Source organism: Mobula birostris, chromosome 12 (genome assembly GCF_030028105.1).
Source record: "Mobula birostris isolate sMobBir1 chromosome 12, sMobBir1.hap1, whole genome shotgun sequence".
In the NCBI taxonomy this organism is placed as follows: domain Eukaryota; kingdom Metazoa; phylum Chordata; class Chondrichthyes; order Myliobatiformes; family Myliobatidae; genus Mobula; species Mobula birostris.
This window is the reverse complement of record NC_092381.1, coordinates 85,893,857-85,917,194: the sequence shown is the minus strand read 5'-3', so window position 1 is coordinate 85,917,194 and position 23,338 is coordinate 85,893,857. Positions and strand designations below refer to the sequence as shown.

At 40.9% G+C, this 23,338-nt stretch overlaps 1 protein-coding gene across 4 annotated transcripts in view; it reads left to right on the top strand.

The window, feature by feature from the left end:
• Nucleotides 1–23,338, top strand: part of rgl1 (ral guanine nucleotide dissociation stimulator-like 1) — a 185,729-nt gene that overhangs the window by 91,559 nt on the left and 70,832 nt on the right. For 3 of the 4 annotated variants that reach the window (XM_072274287.1, XM_072274288.1, XM_072274284.1), the window contains exon 2: nt 22,842–22,955. In XM_072274287.1, coding sequence (XP_072130388.1) covers nt 22,842–22,955 — 114 coding nt within the window. Of the gene's footprint in view, nt 1–21,950; nt 22,064–22,841; nt 22,956–23,338 lie in introns of those variants that run through there. The other variant, XM_072274285.1, reaches the window with a different exon arrangement.

The window sequence follows — 23,338 nt, the reverse complement described above, 5'->3', positions numbered from 1 at the left end:
TATTGCCATTATTTGTTGTTTGTACCAGACGGCTGAATTTTTTGAGTCATTACAGTTCTTGTTCGTGCAAGAACCCAGTGTTTTGCTTCCAAGCTGATGATCCAGATTTTTTAAAGAATGCTGTTCATCTGGGTAGACTGAAATAAAAAAAAATCCTATTGTAAGTCAAGCTGCACTGGATTTTAAGATGTTAAGGATCTTTGTCAAGATCACCGAGTTGTGGTCTTTGAGGTTGTGGCTCAGTTGCTTTTTTCAGCTTTTTTTTAGATTTGCAGAGATGGTTTTGGGAACAGAGAGAGGAGTTGGGGATCAGGTTAGGATTGAGGGATAGGGATGTAGAGGAATTAGAGTTCAGGCTAGAGTCTAAGCCTCTGCTCTGAGTTTGAAGGCCTGTGACATGGACATGGGATATCCGTTGTCAGATATTGGACCAGCGGACCAACATGGACAAAGGCTACTGAACTCCTCCACCCCCCCAGGGTCAGAGAATTGTTTACAGGTTCCAGAGTCAGAGTTTCGTGTGGGCAGGAAGAATGAGGTGTGGTGAGCCCGTGGGTATGTGAATCCGTGGGACCAGAGTTCAATGCCCAGTGTTTAGTTATTGGTGGGTCCTGAGGACAATGCCAAGGATTGAAGCTCGAGTGCTAAATTGGAAGTCTAGAGGTCAAGGCCCCTTGGCTAGAGCCTGAGTCTGTGTCTGCTGAGGAGGTCAAAACCTAATGTTTCCAAGTCTGCTAGAGGCTGAAGATGCCCTGCCCTGGGGTCAGAGGACTGTGTGGATGTGTGAGAGAGAGGAACTGCTTGTTTTGCTGTTGCTTTTGACACTTGTGTTTGCTGAGCCTTGTGGGCATGCTATATTGGTGCAGGACAGTATGGTGACACTTGCGGGCTGCCCCCACCATACTCACAGGTGTTGGTTGTTATCACAAATGACACATTTCACTCTGTGTTTCAATGGACATGCGATAAATAAATGTGAATCTTTCTATGCAAAGTGTTAATTTTCCGGTGAAAATATGCCATTATGAGTTGTTTTCATGAAACTTTTTCTTTGCTTGTGTCAAGCTTGCTGGCTCACACACTGCGTACAAGTTCAGCTGAAGTAGATAATTCTGACAAAGCTAGAAGATTTGATTCCTTGCTGGAAAGACTTTCTGACAGCCAGATGCACTAGGTGGGTCCTTACATTAACATGAACTTGTGAAAATGCCCATAGGCAGATGATGGTTCAGGAAGTTTAAACTTCTGTACTCCTATCTATCTTTCAGTTTTGAGATGTTTTACTGAAAAGTGCTGGTAAAGGGCCAATAATATCGTGAAGGATCTCACTCACCCTGCTCATGGACTATTTGTCCCACTCCCAACAGCAAGAAGGCTACGCATCATCCACACTAGGACCTCTAGACTTAAGAACAGTTACTTTCCCCAAGCAACAAGGCTGATCAATACCTCCACCCAGTAGCCCACCGCTCCACAGCCCCCAGCACCTCTACTTTATCATTCCCTGTCAATCACTTGCTGTACAGACATTCCTGATCCTAGTGTCATTTTATGGGCATACAGTCAATCTACGTATGTACATTAGGCTATCTTATGTATTTATTTTTATTGTTTTAATTATTGTGTTCTTTATCTTATTGTACATTTATTATGTTCTGCATCAGAGTCGGAGTATCAATGATTTCATTCGCCTTTACACTTGAGTACTAGAAATGACATTAAACAATCGTGAATCTTGATCGATCTATTCTCAATGTACGATGCAGCTGTTAGGACACTATATAACATGAGGTTATAGTACAATCTGTCCATGTTTTTTTTCCCTCGTCATTCCTCTTCCTCTGAAAGTCAGAGTCATGGAACACAACAGTACAGAAACAGGCCCTTCAGCCCATCTAGTCTATGCCAAACCATTAATCTGCCCAGTCCCAACGACCTGCATCCAGACCATAACCCTCCATACCCTTCCCTTCCATATCCCATCCAAATTTCTCTTAAATGTTAAAATAGACTCCTCCTCCACCATTTGCACTGGCAGCTCGTTCCACACTCTCACCACGCTCCTGAGTGATGAAGATCCCCCTCGTGTTCCCCTTCAACTTTTCACCTTTCACCCTTAACAGATAACTTCTAGTTGTGGTCTCAAGGATTCCTGCAGCACACCACTAATCACAGGGCTCCACTCAGAGAAGCAACCATCTACAATCACTTCTGTTCTTTATCTTGTGTTTTTTTTGTGTGTGCTGAGTTGGATACAGAGTAACAATTATTTTGTTCTCCTTTACATTTGTGTACTGGAAATGATATTAAACAATACCTAATCTTGAGTGTTATAGAAACACTATGCAAAATGCAAAGCTGTAATTAAGACCTCTTGCTGGCCTGAGAATTCTTGCAGCACCTGTTTCACAGACCACTGCACGGCTCTTGGCAGCTCTCCATCCACATTCACCAGCTTGAGTGAGTTCTCCCTTGGTCCACTTATCAACGAGAAACAAGTCTTCATTTGACTTTGGTGCCAGCTATACAAGACTGAAGTAGATCTAGTTTAGAAAACTAATACGTGAGCAGAGTTCAATTTTATTGTGCAAACAGATTGGACCCACACCATTCAATAAAAAAAGAAGCAATCAGTAGTCTGGACTTCACTGAAATTTGCGGCAGTTCCTCAAGGAAGAATGACAGTTGCCCATTAGAGGTGTCTTCATGTTTTGGAGTTCATGCACAGGTCCCAATCCCTCTGGGAGTGTCCCAGCTGCACACCATGTCTGGAAGCTGCACAAGCGAATGGGAAGAGAAAGTTATTTCTAATCTGTTCATTTATTAGAAAACAAATTGAAACAAGAGTTCATTATTCAAACCCTCATGATCTTATTTAAAGGATGGAGAATCATGTTGCTCTTTTAACTCCAGTTTAAGTAGTTTTGTTTTTCATTTTGCAGTTGTATAAATACTTGCAATTTCAAGGACATTTGGCAACATGGTAAAATGACCCAGGACTTTGTTTTGTGGCTGTAGCCTGGCCAGGATCTCCAGAGGAGTGTTCTGGTATGTTCTTCCAGAACGGAGGGAAGCGTAGGTTGCTGGAGCACTGAGACAGCAGCAGTGCCTGTTGTGGGCATCACTGCCAATGACGATCTCCATAGCCGTCTGTGACAATGAATTCCACAGATTCACCACCCTCTGGCTAAAGAAGTTCCTCATCATCTCTGTACTAAAGGGACATGCTTGTATTCTGAAGCTGTGCACTTTAGGCCTAGACTCTCCCACGATAGGAAATGCCCTTTCCACATCCACTCTACCTAGGTCTTTCAAAATTCAATAGGTCTCAATGAGATTCTACTCCCCCCCCCCCCCCCCCAACTGTACTAAACTCCAATGAGTAAAGGCCCAGGGCCATCAAACGTAACGTACCTCATACAGACACCCTTTTATTCCCGAGATCATTCTTGTGAACCTCCTCTGGACCCTTTCCAATGCCAGCACATCCTTTCTTAGATAAGAGGCTAAAAACTGCTCACAATACTCAAGTGTAGTCTGACCAGAGCCTTACAAAGCCTCAACTTTGCATCTTTGCTTTTGTATTCTAGTCTTGAAATGAATGCTAATGTTAAATTTGCCTTCCTCACTACCAACTCAACTTGCAAGTTGACCTTTAGGTAATCCTGCATGAAGACTCCAAAATCCCTTTGCACATCAGATCTCAAAATTTGCTGTCCATTTAGAAAATATTCTTTGCCTTTATTCCTTTTACCGAAGTGCCTTATACATGGAGCCTTGCTGCTCAGCCCTGGAATGTTCCTGGGTGGCTAGATCAGGATTCAGACTAAGTAAATAATGGACAGGAGAGAGTATGAAACCTGACTTGCTAAAATCTGGACCAGTGTATGTTTTCTGGAGTTGGGGGGTGGGGGAGGGAGAGGAGTCTGGAGCAAGGTATTTTTCTGGAACAAAAATTCCTTCATTGTTCAAAGGTATTGTGTGATGACAACTAGTTTAACTTCTGAGGGCTGCAGTACTTGTACATCATCAAGAAGTCCCAAGCCTTTTTTCCACTTAGAGAATGAAAACACCAATGCATCTCCAAGTTTGAGGATGACACGAAGCTGGGTGGCAGTGTTAGCTGTGAGGAGGATGCTAAGAGGATGCAAGGTGATTTGGATAGGTTAGGTGAGTGGGCAAATTCATGGCAGGTGCAACTTAATGTGGATAAATGTGAGGTTATCCACTTTGGTGGCAAGAACAGGAAAACAGATTATTATCTGAATGGTGGCTGATTAGGAAAAGGGGAGGTGCAACAAGACCTGGGTGTCATTGTACACCAGTCATTGAAAGTGGGCGTGCGGTGAAAAAGGCGAATGGTATGCTAGCATTCATAGCAAGAGGATTCGAGTACAGGAGCAGGGAGGTACTACTGCAGTTGTACAAGGCCTTGGTGAGACCACACCTGGAGTATTGTGTGCAGTTTTGGTCCCCTAATCTGAGGAGATACATCCTTGCCATAGAGGGAGTACAAAGAAGGTTCACCAGATTGATTCCTGGGATGGCAGGACTTTCATATGAAGAAAGACTGGATCGACTAGGCTTATACTCTCTGGAATTTAGAAGATTGAGGGGGGATCTTATTGAAACATATAAAATTCTAAAGGGATTGGACAGGAAGATTGTTTCCGATGTTGGGGAAGTCCAGAACGAGGGGTCACAGTTTAAGGATAAAGGGGAAGTCATTTAGGACCGAGATGAGGAAAAACTTCTTCACACAGAGAGTGGTGAATCTGTGGAATTCTCTGCCACAGGAAACAGTTGAGGCCAGTTCATTGGCTATACTTAAGAGGGAGTTAGATATGGCCCTTGTGGCTAAAGAGATCGGGGGTATGGAGAGAAGGCAGGTACAGGGTTCTGAGTTGGATGATCAACCATGATCATACTGAATGGCGGTGCAGGCTTGAAGGGCCGAATGGCCTACTCCTGCACCTATTTTCTATGTTGAACATAGATATCCCCTAAAGGATGGCTTGTGTTCAATCTTTTATTTGGCTGACTTGCAATTCAACATCTAAATGGAGTCATCGTTCTTCTGGTGTTGTCTTTGCTTAGAACCCAGCCCACAGAATATAGCACACTGTTGCCTGTGGAGCCACAATGAGCAATTTATGTGGATTGCTTTTTTTTTGTTTTTCCACAGATGTCAGATTCTTGGCAGAAAGAATGGCTAACAAGTTTGTAACCTTCAAATTGGGAGAACAGACGACATCAACATAACTTTGAACTTAAAAAATCTTTCTCTAATGTTGATTCCTTGCTGTGAAACTACAAGATTCTGTGTATCAATTTAAACTGCTTAATTTTTTTAATACGATAAGACTGCCATTTTTTTAATGTTATGCAATACAGTAAAGGATTTGCTGATCCTACAGTGTATGAGCACATTTGGCTCTGGTGTGATCTTTTTTAAAATAGAAATATTGAAGCAATAAAATAAGCTTCCCTTGTCTGATTGACTCTGCCAGACAGCAATGAAGTGGAGAAACAGGAATGTCAGCCTGACTGCCATTTTTAAAATATTTTGCATGAGAAGAAGGTGTAAGTATTTAAAGACATTTTCTACCTTGAGTAATTTGTTGATAAAAAATAAACATTAGTGTTGGCTATCGAAGTCTACAGGATATGGAGTATGTTGGATCTGTGCAGTGAGTTAGTGAAATGCCACAACTGGTACCAATACCTCAAAAATGCAAGTTGGTGTTAAACAGTATCTAGTTCCCCTCCTTTAACTGTGGACTGCTGCTTAACTATTTCAAATTGCCGTGGTTGGTACATTTGCTGGATTTTGACCCTGTATTGTGAAGTTAGACCATAGACACTTGGATGGTTTACAAAATTAAAAGCTGACAATTTTGAGTTTAGGTTCTGGTTTGGGTGTGTCACAAGCAATGGACATAAATAGATGTCAATTGACTCTTCTGTACTTTGCCTCACCTAGAACGTTCTGGTATAGTAACAATTGCCAATCAATTCCCAGACGCTTGCACAATTTGTTATCCCTGGGAGGCAACCTATCCCAGCTGCCCAAATATCCAAAGCAGATCTGGAAATAGAACTTGGTTAATATCCAGCAAAGGAATGGTTAATATAAATTGCACACCCATTCTTTGTCTTTAATGAAGTTGTTGGTCATCCTGCACGTGTGGTCTGGAATTTATTTGATCAATAAGATTTAAATATTTAAACAGCATGTTTGGGAGGTGGTGAAACTGGATGTTTTCCTTAGAGCACATGATTTTTTTTTTTCAATCAATCAGTTGATATCTTTTTCCAGACTACACTTCCTTGTCAGTGGTGAAGAGTAGATACTGTTGCCAAGTTAATACTCATTTATTAAATGAACTGCTTCTTTATGAGAGCAAGGCAGTCTGTCTGCATTTTTTTTAACAAAACCAATAACCGCAGTTGCGAGAGACTATTTTTCTTATTAATTAAATCAGAGCTGTTCAACAGTCTCTTCTTGCCTTAAAGCTAATCCTTAAACTATTTTCTCATCCTCACACCAACTGGATAATTTGAGAAAAATGCTGCTTAAGATATCACACTTGTAAACCAAAGTTTAAAAATCCGTGCCGCTTGAATGTGTTTGAACATTATTACTATCAAAACTTTTGACTTTTTTGGCTTTCCTTTATCTTGCCTGCTATCTTGCAGCTTTCTCAATTTTGATCTCAGTTCTGATTGTCTTCACTTTGTTTGGGCAGACTTGCTTTCATGACCTCTCTTGGAGCCTTCCCTAACATGATTTTCTCTTGGAATTGCATTCATTGCTATGCAAGGTAAATTTTAAGGATTAAGTAGAAACATAGCATGACAAAATATTATGCAAGAGGTTTCCTGCAGCCAGGGTCACTTATTCAATATTGGCTATTTGGGGGAAAAAATGTGCATTTTTGGTCATCAGAATGTTTTTCATTGATCACAGGACTTGCATCTTAGGCCCACTGTGGTTTGTATCTGTTATCGACCAGTGCAGTAAATGGAATATTTTAACTCTGGTTTTCCACAGCTTAGAAATGAATGTCTTTTCATATAAATGTTGAATAAAATTGTTGTAAGGATTATACAAAATTATGGCTGTAGGAGTAGCCAATTAACAGCAGGATACTTTTCTAAACTTGTACATGCACCTATCAGAACTGAAAATAATACCCTAAAGTAATAACATGAATGTTGCCTGTATTCAATCATTGTTCTTTTGGCCATGCCAGTTGCTAGCTGCTCCCTGATTGTTGCTATTTTTGTGTTGTTGTCGTGACCTTTAACATTGGCCCAGCCTGAGGAAGTTGCAGCCAGAACTTGGATGTGCATCCTCTGCTCTAGGAGGCCAATGGCACTTCCAGGTGATTCCAGCCTTGCAGCGACATTGAAAAGCAACCCTGAACTCACCAGGAAATGCATCAGTAGCTACTTTTGTGGTTGCCAGCTTGGAAGTTGAACTCATTGTCGGATTCCAAGAACAAAGAGACAATGCTGACTGAGATTCAGTAGTGATGTCAACCTCCGTGCACTCCCTGCTCTATTTGAAAGGATATGTCTGCTTGATTTATTAATGAACTGTGATTAATAGCAAACTTTAGTTTGATTTAAGTGAGGTAAATGTTTCCTGCTAAGCCCACGTTCATTTAACTATATTTTTATTGGCTTTCATGTTTTGAATTATAAGATTTTTGACTTCCCTCTTTTGTTTTCTAAAATTTGAGCTGGTGGGTTGCTCTTCCATTTATGTGGCTTTCCTGTGCTGTTTTTTTGTCGAAAAGGATAGCAGTGGCTCTGTCATAGAACTTCATATTTCTCATCTCCTTTTGTGTTATTGAAAGTCTCATAATTTGGCTTAAACTCATCACTGAAGAATGGGTATTATACCTTGTTCAACAGCCCTACAGTCCTAGGAATCTGAACAGGTCAAAAATTTAGCAACATTACCTGACCCAAACTGATCTCCTAATGTAACTTTTAGCCATGAAACATGTATTGATGCAAAAGATATTGGTGGGGAAAAGAATTACATATCTGAACATTGCTTGTCTTTCAACATCAACCAACAAAATGACTGAAATTCAAATTTGCTGTTGAATTTCTGTGGTAAAATACTGATTACACATTGGGTATAAATTGCATATTTGGGTATGTTGCCTTGGGAAGCTTTGCACTAGTAAAAGATGCCAAATGAATACAGGCTTTGCCTTGTTTCATCACAGTGGTTAGAGAGGCCCTCTACTGGTGGGAGTCGACCATGGATTTTGCACCCCAGCTATCTATGTAATACACAAGCCAGGGCAGTATGCAACGGAAAGAAAGCTGTTGCCCGTGTAGTAGGCTCCCCCTCTCCATGCATCTGATAAATCCAAAGGAACAGCAGAGACTAAAATAGTTTGGTGCCAGTCAGTGTTGAACTCAGTGTTAACTCAACTGCATTAGGGATTCCAGCTCCGGATCAGAATCTTTTCTTCTAGGTGAGCTGCTGACTACGGCTGATGAGCCCCATGTGCCCAAAGCAACCATCAGCAACCCACCTTTGCCCCTGCTCCTGTCAGAAGTAACAGTTCTACCGGGTTTCATAACTAAACTGTACGTGAAGGCCAGGAGCTGGATTTGGTTGTCAAGATATGCGTCCATTGGGAGCATTCAATAAGTAGTGGGAGCTTGTCCCCACTATTACAACCTTAAGGTATCAATGGTTAAACATGTTTAATATGTGAAGAATGCAAAGTACCATTGAGCTCATTCTAAACCATTATTATTCAATGTTTTCTAATTTTTGGATCTAGGTAAGGGAGCTGTAAGCTTTACACAAAGTGAGCTGGAGGGGTTCAGCTGGTCAGACAGCATCTTTGGGAAAGAGTAAACTGTCAGTGTTTTGTGCCGAGACCCTCTGTCAGGACTGGAAAAGTTCGCTGCCCAGTCCATCATGGGTAAATCCCTCCCCACCACTGAGCACATCTGCATGGGGCATTGTTGCGGGAAAGCAGCATCCATCATCCGGGACCTCCACCACCCTAGTCATGCTTTGTTCTCACTGTTGCCATCAGGAAGAAGATAAAGGAGCCTTAGGACTCACACCACCAGGTTCAGGAACAGTTATTATCCCTCAACCACCAGGCTCCTGATCAGTGGGGATATAACTTCACTGAGCTGTTCCCACAACCTATGGACTCACTTTCAAGGACTCTTCATCTTATGTTCTCGATATTCAATGCCTATTTATTTATTATTATTATTTCTTTATTTATTTTCTTTTTTATTTGCACATTTTGTTGTATTTTGCAACCTGATTGTCGTTCTGTTTGGTGTGGTCTTTCGTTGATTCTGATTATTCTATTATGGATTTATTGAATATGTTTGCAAGAAAATGAATCTCAGGGTTGTATATGGTGCCATATATGAACTTTGATCTTTGCCTGCAGTTGCTGGTGGTTCACTTGATTCCAGAATAATAATAATACATCTAGCTTAGTGGGAATGAGCGAATATTATAACTGGCACAGCAGATGTACTTTAAGCGGAAAATTATTCACAGAACCTGGAAAACTTTCTGGAGCTTGCAAACGCTGTTGGCGCATGAAAAGAATAATGTTTAGTCAATTTTCAGAGGTGAGGAATTTTTAAGTACACTCTTACCTTGACGCATTCTGAAAATTGTGGTTGTTTTTTTTTTGGAGTAGACCTATTTACATTGAAGCAGTGATTCACTCGCCTCACCCTGGAAATTGACAAGTTGATTAGCCATCATTCGTAGGCAAGGCTTTACAGCTGGGTGAATCATCATTTGAAAAGGCCAGAAATAAAAACTAGTGTCTCACTGAGTTTCTGCATTAACTTGGAGCATGATGGGAATAGAAGTGTTTTTGTTCTTTAAAAAAAAAATAAATTGTAGTAGGTTGGATATAGAAAGCTGTTGCACCAGCGGTAACATGGTTGTTAATGAAAATAAAAATGCAAATCAGGAAAGGAAACAAAATGTTGGGGTGAGAATCTGTGTAAGTGTGGCAGAAATCATCAGCGTTTTGTTGAAACACCTGAAATTGCCCAATTATATTCAGAGAAATGGCAGATGGAGTTTAATCTGGCTAAGTGTGAGGAGATCAAATGTAAAGGGACAGTCCCAAGACCCTCAGGTATTGGTATACAGGGGATCTTGCAGTCCAAGTACATAGCTTCCTAAAAGTGACCACACAGGCTGATGGAGGTGGTAAAGGTGAATGACATGCTTGCCATTATTAGTCAAGATATTGAGTTCAAGAATCAAAGTTGTGTTGCGATTTTTAAAACTCTGGCTAGGTTGCATTCAATTCTGTACTCCGCATTAAAGGAAGAATGTGGCAGCTTGGGGAGAGGGTGCGGAAGAGGTTTATCAGGATACTGCCTGGATTAGAAGATGAGTGCTTTAAAGTTCGGGGGTTGGACAAATGTGTTTTCTCTGGACTGGTGAAGGCTGAGGGGAGACCTGATAGAAGTTTACAGGTTTCCCCCGCCATCTGAAGGTAGAGTGTTCCTATGAAACAGTTCGTAAGCCAGAATGTTGTAAAGTGAAGAAGCAATTACTATTTATTTATATGGGGAAAAATTTGTGAGTGTTCGCAAACCCGAAAAATAACCTATCAAATCATGCCAAATAACACATAAAACCTAAAATAACAGTAACATATAATAAAAGCAGGAATGGTATGATAAATACACAGCCTATATAAAGTAGAAATGCTTTTCTACAATCATTGCCGCACTGTTCTCTGTAGCAAAAATCTCACACAAGCGCTCTCGGCAGAACCACTCCCTCCAGTAACCTTTAAGCTCTGAAGCTGCCAAATCATACCAAATAACACATAAAAATACACAGCCGATATAAAGTAGAAATAATGTATGTACAGTGTAGTATCACTTACCGGAATCGTGAAGACAGCGCCGAGCACACTGATGATGGTGTGTTAGGCTGAGTCGTCGGAGGTTGGGGTGGTGCAGTGGTCCCCAACCTCCAGGCCGCCGACCAATACTGACCTTCGAAGCATGCAGCGGTACAGCAATAGCTGAGATGCACCCAACACATCTTTAAGAAAAAAGCCAAAATAAACAAGCTAATTAATTAGGTGCCGCCCGGCACGTAAATGGCGGCCCAGATCAGAGGCAATTGCCGATTGTGTTGCATTAGTGTTAGGGTTAGCCTCTGATCTGGGCCAACGTTTACGTGCGGGGCGGCACCTAATTAATTAGCTTGTTTATTTCGCCTTTTTTCTTAAAGATGTGCTGGGTGCGTCCCGGCTACCGCTGCATTCTCCGTGGCAATGTATCGGTCAGCGGCCCGGGGGTTGGGGTGGTGGGACATTGGGGTGTCACCTCATCATCGTCTGTTTCCATCAGGGCAGGCAGGTCATCTACTTCTATTTCTGCCTGCCTCGATGTCAAAGGTCGAGGTTCATCGTCTGCTGTGGCTGATGTGGAAGGTTTGAAAATTGACAGTATGCTTGACTGCTTAGCCTCGCGCATTTTTCTATCATACAGTTCTTTGCAAGCACTCAAACCATCTTGTAAATATGCCGTAAGCTATGTACCCTTTCAAAATAAATGTCGTACTTTATCATTGCAGTGAAAATCTCATGCAGTTGCTTCACGTTCAGTTCTTGGATGACTTCACTTTCGGTCCATTCACTACTGCATTCAGTTTCGATTGTTATCCTTTCGTCTTCCAATTGCATTAGCTCTTCATCGATCAGTCCTTGGTCATGGGATGCCAAATCTCTTCAACATCATCTTCATCAGCTTCCACAAGCCAAACTCACTTTGTCCTTACATCGTTCACCACGATCAAAACACTTAATTATGTCTAGTTTTATGCTAAGTGTAACATCCTTACGAGCTCTTTCAGGCTTTTCCGACACTTTAGAACTCATCCTGCTAACGGCTGCTCACAGGCACGTGTTTAAGCAATGCTGGCTAGAATGCAGTTCCGGGGGAGGAGCTTAGCTGTTCGAGTGCGCGCTGCCTTTTTTTCGTAACAGTGAACACACCTTTTGTTGGCGAAAACAGGTAACTAATGTCGGTCTTTCGTAACAGCGAGGTTTCGTAAAGTGAACGTTCGAAAAGCAGAGGACACTTGTGTAGGATTGGATAGTATAATAGACCTCTGGTATATGTTCTCCCATGTTAAAGTATCTAATACCAGAAATTCAAGTTTAATTGTCATTCAACCATACACAAGTATACAGCTAAATGAAACAGCATTCCACTGGAGCCAGGTGCAAAACAGAGTACACATTGTGACACACAGCACATATAGTTAAAATAGCACATACAGTCACAAACCACAAGTCCCTGTATAGCATGACCTGAAGGCTGATGGTACCCAGGGGTGCAGTGGTGCCGGAGCTCACTGGAGCACCATTCCGGCACCTCTGTAAAAAGAAAAGTCAAAATAAACAAGTGGGGAATTTAACAGTGGCTGCATATTAAATAGAGGGAATTTTACGGAAGCGGTGGTTGGGGAGAGTGGCTGGTGGGGAAAATACCACTAATAACATTAGAATATTTGATCGTTTTTGGTGAAATCCTGGAGCTGTGACTGTTTTTGACCCATTGTCCCAGCATACCCTGCTGTAGCCTCCCACCATTTCACAGATCCTCAGTCTCTCTCCAGCACTCATTGTTTGCCGAGAAAATAAAAATCTTAGATCTTTTCAAAAGTGGCACGTCGCTTGCCGAAGTGAACCATTAGGTCGGTAAGAACGAATTGATCATTCGCACAATAAAGCAGAAAGAAGGTGAAATTCGTGGAAGTGTTACTGCTACCCCTACAACGGCAAAAATGGTCTCTCTGGTTCGTGATAAAGTGCTTGCAAAGACTGAGAAAGCATTAAGTGTGTGGCTAGAGGACATGTCACAGAAGCATATCCCTGTTGATGGCAAAATTATGCGTGAGAAAGCACTTAGCCTCTATGAGCACTACTGTGAGGGGGTTGAGAAGAGCGAGAGGAAGGAGTTTAAGGCTAGTAGGGGATGGCTGGCTAGATATGTAAAGCACTACAGCCTCAAGAACTTAAAGATCAGGGGAGACTCGGCATGGCAGATGTACCAAGTATCCTACTATGGAGCCGATTGAAGTCTCCCTGGGAAAAAAAAATTATTGATCACTCACTTTCAAAAGCTCACACTGCTGTTCTAATTGTTGAAAATATATCCAGTGAAGATGCTCTTGGGAAAATTATGTGACACCATGAATACTTCGCATCTAAAAGCAACTTGTTCAATTTTTCATTCTGCTTATTATTTAGCTCAGAATGACAGACCGTATTTTGATCACTTTGGCATATTGGAACTTCAAAAAAATGGTATTGATATTGGAATTGGACTGCATTCCGGCACTAGTGCTACAGAGATAATTAATCACATAGCCATTAATATGAAAAAGAAAATTTGCCAGCATATCAAGCAGATAAATGGCAAATTTTCTGTTCTCATTGATGAGCTGTTCACAAGTTATTCCTATAGTACTGCTGAGTGTAAGAGAGGATTCAGTCACATGGACTTGATAACAACAACAACACGCTCAAGAATTCTCATAAATCATGTATTAGTACTTACTTTGTTAAATTACATGGACCGTCTCCAGTACAGTGGAATCCTGAGCCGTATGTCACGTCATGGCTGCGGTACCATAGATCAGCAGATGACACCAGGACAAGTATTGCTTCAGACCCCCGAACACATATTACGCTTGACCCTTTGAGGAAATTATCGTGAAACTTCTCATTGGTGGCATTTGGTAAGGAGGTAATTACTTTTAAATCGGTAAAATACATGATTACAGTCTTTTTCTTTACTTGATAATTATATTTTATGATAATTAGTGAGTGCAACCGTGCAATACTTTGTCATATTATTAAATTAAGTATTATTTTTTTTATTGTACCAGTTATACACTGAAATGTAGTGATAGGCTATAATCTTGTTAATATCTTAACTATCACTATTTTTCTGTGGAGCTCTGGAGTTCATATATTTCTTTCATCTTGGTTTAGCGCTTGACATTATAAGAAGCCCTATTCATATATATATATGTCACACCTGCTCATTACATGAATGGGGCAAGGAAGAGAGAGGATATAGGAAATGGCAAGCATTTTGTCAGCTTCGGCACCTAAAAAATTAGCACTGCACCTCTGATGGTACATGTGATGCTGTTCTGGAGCCACATTTCTGCAAGAACAAATATGCAGCAGTTCTGCAGCTTGCACTGTGTCGGTCGCAGATGAAAATAATCCCAACTTGTCTCGTGCTTTGCTCAGCTGCAGATGAACACAGTCCTACACCCATGACTGTGTGGTTAGGCACAGCTCAAATGCGGGAGGAGAAGATGGCAGCGCGCGGCGCGTGCGCAGCTCTCCGGTGAAAAATGATGTCATATCTGTTAAATAGGGGCCGTGGACAATTCTGATTTGATGGAGAATGGACGTGAAATCACAGAGGAACATCTGGGGAAATTTCTGAAATGCCCGTTCCCCGCTGTCATTACTGTATGGTCAGGAATCTTTCGGAGGGTAGGCCTCAAAATCCCTGGCCTTGCCTGCTTTTGGTGACCAAAAAAGAGGTCGAATTGCTCGGACAGAGATGACGCTCAGTAGACGGTGTCGGAGAGCTGATCAGAGCTCGAAGTTTTTGGATGACTCAGAGTTGGATTGTGGTCAGCATGGCAGGGAGAGTTTTTCTTCCCTCTCCCGACTGCGTGAGATGTGGGATATTTGAGAGACTTTGAACTTTACTGTGCTCACGGACTTTCTTCATCAAGTTATGGTATTGTGCACTGTTGTAACTATATGTATAATTATGTGGTTTTGTCAGTTTTTTCAGTCTTGGTCTGTCCTGTGTTTTGTGATATCACACCAGAGGAAATAATGTATCATTTCTTAATGCATGCATTACTAAATGACAATAAAAGGGGACTACGTGTCTTCATAATCTAATCTATCGATCTGTCAATGACACAATTTTGTTGGCAGAATTTGAAATGGTGACAAGGAAGCATATAGGAGCAAGATAGATCAGCATGGTATCACAACAACAATCTAGCACTCAGTGTCAGTACACCAAGAAATTGATTGTGGACTTCAGGAATGAGAAGTCGAGGAAACACACACTAGTCCTCACCAAGGGTTTAGCAGTGGAACGGGTGAATATATTCAAGTTCCTGGGTGCCATCATCTCTGAAGATCTATACTGGGTCCAACATATTGATGCAATTACAAGAAAGGCACGACAGCTGCTATATTTCATTAGGAATTTGAGCAGACTTGGTATGTCACCAAAGACTCTAGCAAATTTCTACAGATGTACAGTGGAGAGCCTTCTAATTGTTTGCATCCCTATCTGGTATGGAGGAGCCACTGCACAGGATCAGAGGAGTTTGCGGAGGGTTCCAAACTTAGCCGGATCTATCATGAACACTAGCCTCGCCAACGTTGAGGACATATTTAAAAGGCAATGGCTTAAAAACAGCAGCGTCCATCATTAAGGACCACCATCATCCAAGAACATGCTGTCTTTTCATTTCTGCCATCAAGAAGGAGGTACAGAAGCTTGAAGACACACACTGAACATTTCAGGAGCAGCTTCTCCTCAGATTTCTGAATGGACAATGAACACTACCTCACTGTATGTTTTCTTACTTTTTTTTACTACTTATTTATTGTAATATGTATAGTTTATTATTATGTATTGTAATGTACTGCTACCACTCAGCAACAAATTTCATGATGTATGCTGGTGATATTGAGCTTGATTCTGATTCTGCTGCCTCCTCCCGAGTGGCTGTAACAAGCGACGCAGAGGCATGAGGCCTGGTCCAGGCAACAACCAAGGCTACGCTGCTGCCTCTACCGTTGGTCTTGGCAATGAACCAAAATTGCAGTATTTTGCATTACCAGTGTCCAATAGGGTCTTGTGATCACAGGAAACGCATTTGAGACCATAAGACACAGGAGCAGATTTAGCCCATTTGGTCCATTTTCCCTCTCTCCTGCCTTCTCCCCATATCCCTTCATGCCCTGACCAATCAAGAGTCTACCAGCCTCTGCCTCATATATATATATATATATATATATATATATATATATCAAGACTTGTCCTCCAAAACTGCCTGTGGCAAAGAATTCCACAGATTTGCCACTCTCTGGCGAAAGAAATTCTTCCTCATCTCCGTTCTAAAAGGATGCCCTTCAATTCTGAGGCTGTGTCCTCTGGTCTTGGACTCTCCCACCATAGAAAACATCCTTTCCACATCCGCTCTATCAAGGCCTTTCACTATTCAATAGATTTCAATGAGGTCACCCCTTATTCTTCTGAATTCTAGTGAATACAGGCCCAAGAGCCATCAAATCCCCTTCATATGACAAGCCCTTCAATCCTGGAATCATTTTCATGAACCTCCTTTGAACCCTCTCCAGTTTCAGCACATCCTTTCTGAGATGAGGGGCCCAAATATGCATCATTTGCACCACTCTGTGACCAAGTGTGCCGCCGCCTTACTGGGAAAGGGGAGAGGGGCAAGTTTTTTTCCAGTGCCTGAAATCTGTTCTCATGGATGGTGGTGAAGGTAAATGTAATAGTCATTGAAAATGCTGTTTCATACACAAATCAAAGGTTCATTTGATTGTCAAAATATGCATGTATAATACAACTTTGATATTTGTCTAATCCAGACAGCCATTAAATACAATTAAGACCATTGGTGTTGATGAAAGAAAAGATATCAACTCCCCCCACTCCAGCATGAAAAAGAAAAGAAACAAAACTCGCACACCCCAAAATCTAAAAACAGCCACCAAACAATCAATGATCCTCTACACATTACAATCCCCAACTCTCTCTTTCACAGAAAAAAGCAGCAACAATAGCACCTAATCCCCAACCACCCCCCCCAACACACAAAAAAATCAACAGGGCGCCCACTCGCCAATCGACCACAAGAAAACACTGAAAAACTGAAGGAAACCAATATAAAGTACAGTCCAATAATCACATAAATCTCAGAATATGGGAAATGCCTTTTCACTGCATAGGAGGAGAGCAGCCCCATGAAGTCAAGTCTTTCTGTAAAGAGTGACAGCTGACCCATGTCCTAATGCCGCCGAAACACGCCGATCCGAGCCGTTGCCTTCACCGTGATGCTTCAATCTTCCTCGCTGCTTCAAGTGAGAGTCATTTACGACTTCACACCTCATCTCTGATCTTTTCCACGAGTCAGTTTGTATTCTCTGAACTTTTCAGCCCCCTGTCTCTTGATCTTCGCGAGACAGCTCTCCGGACACAGATCGAGATTCAAACTGTACTTCACGGGCTCCAACAGTTTCTGTAACACAAACAGGAGAAAAAGAATAAGCAGAAGCTGTGGAAAAAATCAAATAATTGGAAAGCTTTGCTATCTGGAACATTTTGCCTGTGGAATCGTCATTCTCTGGCACCGTTTTGACCAGAAATGTGCAAAGAATGGAGAGATATGGGTTTTGTGTAGGCAGAAGGGACTAGTTTAATGAGGTATTATGTACAGTACTCAGTATAGTGTCATGGTGGCCTGTTCCTGTTCTGGACTGTTCTATGCTTAATACATTTGTTTTTACTCTCAGCTGAAATGTTAACTGATTTCTTTCCAAAGATGCTTAATTTCTCCAACATTTCCTATTTGTTTTGATCCAACTGGGTGAATTCCATCACTTTACCACTAGCAGCTCATTAAGCAGCCATAAATGTTTGACGAACTGATAACTATCCACAAGGAGCCATTACAGTTCCTCTTGCTTCAAACTCTCCCTTCGTTCTACACATTCTCTCACCCTCACCCCACCCCACCCCCCATCCCAATCTTATCTCCTACTGAAAGTAAGCTAGGAATCTCTTTTTCCCAGATCTGATAAGGATCACAGACCCAAAAGAACAAGTTTCTCTTTCCAGATGAGCTGCTGAGCTTTCTCTGCACAACTTTATTTTGTTGTTCTTGCTCATTCTGTCCTAGAATCCTATATCACCAATGAACTATTATTGGTTGAATGGGACCTGTACTGAAACTACAATTGAGAGTTTTACCTGATTCCAACAAAGTGCAATAACTGCATGGAGCACTGATGTAAGCATTAGTTTACATTCAGCATTAGGATTAAAGAAAGTTATAGATTGTGCTGAGGTGTTAGTGTGCAGAATCTAGTTAAGGTGCCAGGAAAAATCCTCAAGATACTTGGAGCATAAGAGCAGGAGTAGGAAGATCAAAGATCTTATTTAACTTGGCAATGAAATGAAGATATTTGCGGGCAATCGGTGACTATTAAAACATAAATGGAAAGGACCCTTAAATGTAGGATCACTAGAGGACTTGGGATTCTGAGTTAGGAGTTGTAATGCTGTATCAGGGTGTTTATTGCTGAATGTGAAATTTCTAGAAAGATCACTAGAAAGTTGGGAGCTTCTCACACCGGGGGTTTTCCGAAGAAATGGGAGGAAATGGGAAATCACATAGAAAAGGACGAGGAGTGGCATTTTTCGGGAAAAGAATTAGGAATTTACAGAAAGTTAGATTTATTGTTATTTAACTATGTACATGTATACCAAGTGAGACAATGTTTCTCCAGACCAGGGTGTAAAGCACGATAGTACACATATCATACATAGGAAAGTAAGAAACTACAAATGAATTATGCGTAGATAAACAAGGTAAAGTGCATAAATTAAATATTGTAGGGGGCAGTACAAATTATCTGGGCTGCAACATTAAGTAGTTTAATGTAGGAGAATGTGCCAATTCAGTGAGAACCGGCAATTATATGGCCTTGCCACTGTTTGTGTGTTGGAAGGTGTAGATTCTTCTGTAAAGGCAGAGTTGTATCAGTGTAGGGCATGTGCCGATTGAGCTAGGAAGTTGATGCAAACTTCCACGATAACATGGATGGCTCAAAGGCCTGATGGATATGAACAGAAAGATGTGGGGAGGGGCAGTGATTATATTGGATTTTGTCTGTGGTAGCAGGAAAATAAAACCAGAATATGGACTTCATGAAATTGGCCTGTGGCTATAATCCAACACAAAAAAATCCATTTTCTTTCAAGGAAATGCTAGAGTTAGTAACTGATATCAAAAATCTGATAATTTAGTTTAAAAGACTTTATTCTCTAAAGCAACACACACAAAATGTTGACTGTTTATTAATTTCCATAGATGCTGCCTGGCCTGCTGAGTTCCTCCCTCACTTTGTGTGTGTGTGTGTGTTGCTCAGGATTTCCAGGAACTGCAGAATTTCTCATGTTTGTGATTGACTCCTCCACTGCGAGGTCACTTCGAGGGCTGCCTACCCTGGAGAGGTCTAAATCTTCTCTTCACCATGAGTTATTTATTCATATTTGCGCAGTTTATTGTTCATTGATCCTGTTTACAGTTACTGGTCTATAGATTTGAGTATGCTTGAAGGAAAAAGAATCTCGGGGTTGCATGTGGTGACATGTATGTACACTGATAATAAATTTTACTTTTGAACTTTGGCCTTGAGTTCAGTGAAAACCTCTGTCACTGCTCCTGACGAAGGGTCTCGGCCTGAAACGTCGACTGCACCTCTTCCTAGAGATGCTGCCTGGCCTGCTGCGTTCACCAGCAACTTTGATGTGTGTTGCTTGAATTTCCAGCATCTGCAGAATTCCTGTTGTCACTGCTCCCGCTCTTTGCCCATGAACTCACCCAGACCCACTACCACAGCCACACATCCTTCCTTCCTTGGAGCTTGTCTTCACCGCCCTCTTGTGCCACATGCCTTCCTATTAGATTCCTTCTTCTCCAGCCCTTGACCTTTGCCATCCACCTATCACCTTCATCTGGTTCTCCTTCCTTTCCCCCTCCTTTTTATTCAGGCATCTTCTTCCTTCATTCTCAGTTTTGAAGAAGGGTCTCAGGCTGAAATGTCGACTGTTTATTCATTTCCATAGATACTGCCTGACCTGCTGAGTTCCTCTGGGATTTTGTGTGTGTCACTTTGGATTTCGAGCATCTGCAGACTTTCTTGTTTTTATTCTCTAAAGCTCATAATTAACCATTCATTGAGCTTTATCATTCTAAGGCTGCTTATTTTAACATTGCAGCTTGTCATTACAAATTTTCAAATGGAGATGTTATGTTCTTATTTTGAAGGTTTGCTTGAAAACAGAAAACTGAGCATGATTATCATATGTTTTAAATGGCTAGTCTCAACCAGCACTTGTGACTGTTGAAAACAGAGTTTGTTTTGTAAACTTCCAAGTGCCAAACAACACTGACAGTTATGTTCTATGAAAAACATGGTGTAACTTTATTATGGTTAACATGAGACATTTGACTTTGTTCCTTTTTGTCCATATAGCTGTTAGACTTTACAGCAAACACCTTTAAAGTAGAACTGGCAGAAACTTTTATATGGTAAATGCAAATTAATAGGGCTTGGAGCCAAATAGAAATATGTTTTGCTTTATGTTCACTGCATTTTGAGTAAGACCTGAAAACTGTCTATTGTGTGTATTTTATTATCTCCATTCTCAAGCAAAGAAGTAAGGACAATGTATCAAATGTCTGTCTTCACATCTGTCTTGTCTTCCATGCAAGACAGTACTGCACATCTCAATGTCACTGTGTTTGGGATGACTACAGATTGTCTTGTGTTTCCATGGAAATATGGCATTGTTTGATAATCATTGTACCCTGCTTGAAGAGTCTGGGTGCTAAGAAAGGATTGGTAACTATTTCAGTAATCTGTATTTGTACAGTTTTTATACTTCAAAACCCTTGAAAAGAATCAGTACAAATTTTAAACACCCTAAAAACACATGCATGAAAATCAGTTTTCTAATTATTGTGACAAATTCCAGATTTTGTTCTTATTTCTTTCCAAATTGGCTTAAGTAATCAAGCATGTGTACTGGAACTACACTAACTAGATTTTGCACGTTAATAAATTACTTTGAAAATCCATCTGCATTTGATGAGACTACTGGGAGGCGTGTCAACAAATAGGAAATTTTTAATGATTAATCACTGCCATTTCTATTACTCCTAACCAGCCCCAGCCCTGGATTGTTGTTTTTGCTGTAATAATGAGGGACATAGCATTTTAAAGCAAAACTTGCTACTAGAGTGAGTTCTTTTGTTGCGTTCCAATTGCAAATATTTATTCTACTGTGAAAATTTCACTAATCTTCTCTTTCAAGTATTGTGCAAATGTTAATCATATTCAGTATGGCTTTTGCTTTCTCACACTCATGCTACAGAAGGGGTTGATTTTTTTTATTAAAATGTTGTAACCCGCCCCCCCCTTTCTCTTCCACCACAAAAATACCAGAACTTTTCTTGACTTCATTCCCAGAGTTCAGTGGTACTTCTGCTTGTGAAACTCAGAGCAAATTGGAGAGTGAATAGAGAGCTACTTTTATCTTTTGAATGGCTTTGCATTTGATCACAGTATGTTTGGCTAGAAGGTTTGTTGTACTGTCTGTGGATGCTTCTCTTTAATAGGCAACTGGATTGCAGTGTACATGTCTCAATTGAATTGGGCTGGTTTTAATTATTCATACAAATCTACACAGCCAGATAATGTTGCCTGTAAACCCCCACCACCCCCACCCCATTCACCACTCCTTCCCTTTGTTCTGGGGCTGACAAAATTCCTTTTGCTCATCAGCACCTTATTCACAAGGAGCTGGTCTTAGGTTTGGCCTCTGAAGTTTTAAGCATGAAGCCAAGAGGTGCTGTTGCATGGCAGAGGTAATTTTTTTTTGTGTGTGGAGAGGTTTGGAAGACACTCTGGAAGTAAAAGTTTAAACTCAGGCAAACAGGAAACCCTTGCATCACACAGTAGGAGGAGTTGCAGCGAACTCTGCCAGAAATGGGTTTGTTCCAAAGCCAAGCAGTGCCGTAACTTAGTGAAGTGTGTGACAGGATTGCAAAAACTTCAGTTCAAAGTGGTTAAGTCCAAGAGCCAGGATCATGAAGAGGAAAATACGAATGCGGTTACCTTGGAAGCCTAAAATGGTACAGTTGACTGTGCTTTGATTTTTAGCAGTGGGGGTGAGGGAACAGAAGCCAGGAGGAGTATTCTTTATCACTGAATATGTTGGCTTTGGTGTAATGCAGTGATTGAAAAGTATGGCATTACCTTTTCCGTTGTCTAATAGATTTGTCTTGCTGGCTATTGAGCCCATTCTATTTTGCTTCCTCTTCATTTTAAAAAATCCTGTTTATAAAATAGTGTGATCACTGATTGAATGGGGGAAATTGGAGCAAAAGATTTACAGCATATTTACTCCAAAGCAAAGTGCTGCTCTTGCTGTGTGATATTGTGCAGTATCAAATGTGAATGATGACTGACCCCTCAAGCTTGCCAAGCTCTTGATCAAAAAGATGATAAAGATTTGATTCATGGTAATTAAACACTTCTTACATTGAATAAGTAGCAGTGCTATGTGCAAAATATCAAGTGGTTTAGAAGCTAGTTTATGTGTTGACACTAAATTGCATTTATTTATTAAATGTCACTGAAAGTACTCTATTGTGAATGTGGAGAATAGGATTTGTACTAAATGGTTACCAGATCAAACTGCGATTTTGTTCCTTGCAGATCTAGTGAATGTCTCCCTAATGTATTTAATGCCCATTTGAGCATTGCTGGAACATATTTTGTACGATGTTTTCTATACTACTAAGTGCATAGTAGTGGACTTCCTTCCCTTCAGTGGACTTTCTTTAAACATTTGTTTTGTACTATTTCACAACAGAAGGATTTACTGTTTTGCATTTTGATCTTCCACAGCACAATTCAATCCAAGACTGGGGAGAAGAGGTAGAGGAAGGAGCTGTTTACAATGTTACCTTGAAGAAGGTCCAGATACAGCAAGCAGCCAACAAGGGTGCAAGATGGCTGGGGGTGAGTGGCCTCAGACTTTACTCTTCTACAAATAATGCCGAATTCAAAATCATGCTTGACTTGCACAACTAATATTGGTGTAACTGGATCATTCTCGGATTAGCTATGAACTAGTTAGGAACTGTCAATCTGATTACATCAAAAATACATAACTAGATGGGAAAAAAGGTGGTTACAGAGGGACTGGAAGAGAAGTTAGAATGATGAGTATTGTTAAATTTTAAAATTTACAGATTCTCATCTTTCATTGGTCACTTTTATTACAGTATCATTTTGTGTATTTACTTTGGAGCAAACCCAGTGTATAATTAAGGGATTAATTTCTGAAAATTGGTTGTTGCACAGAACATGTTCCAGAATGGTTCATCCCCATCCACCAAACA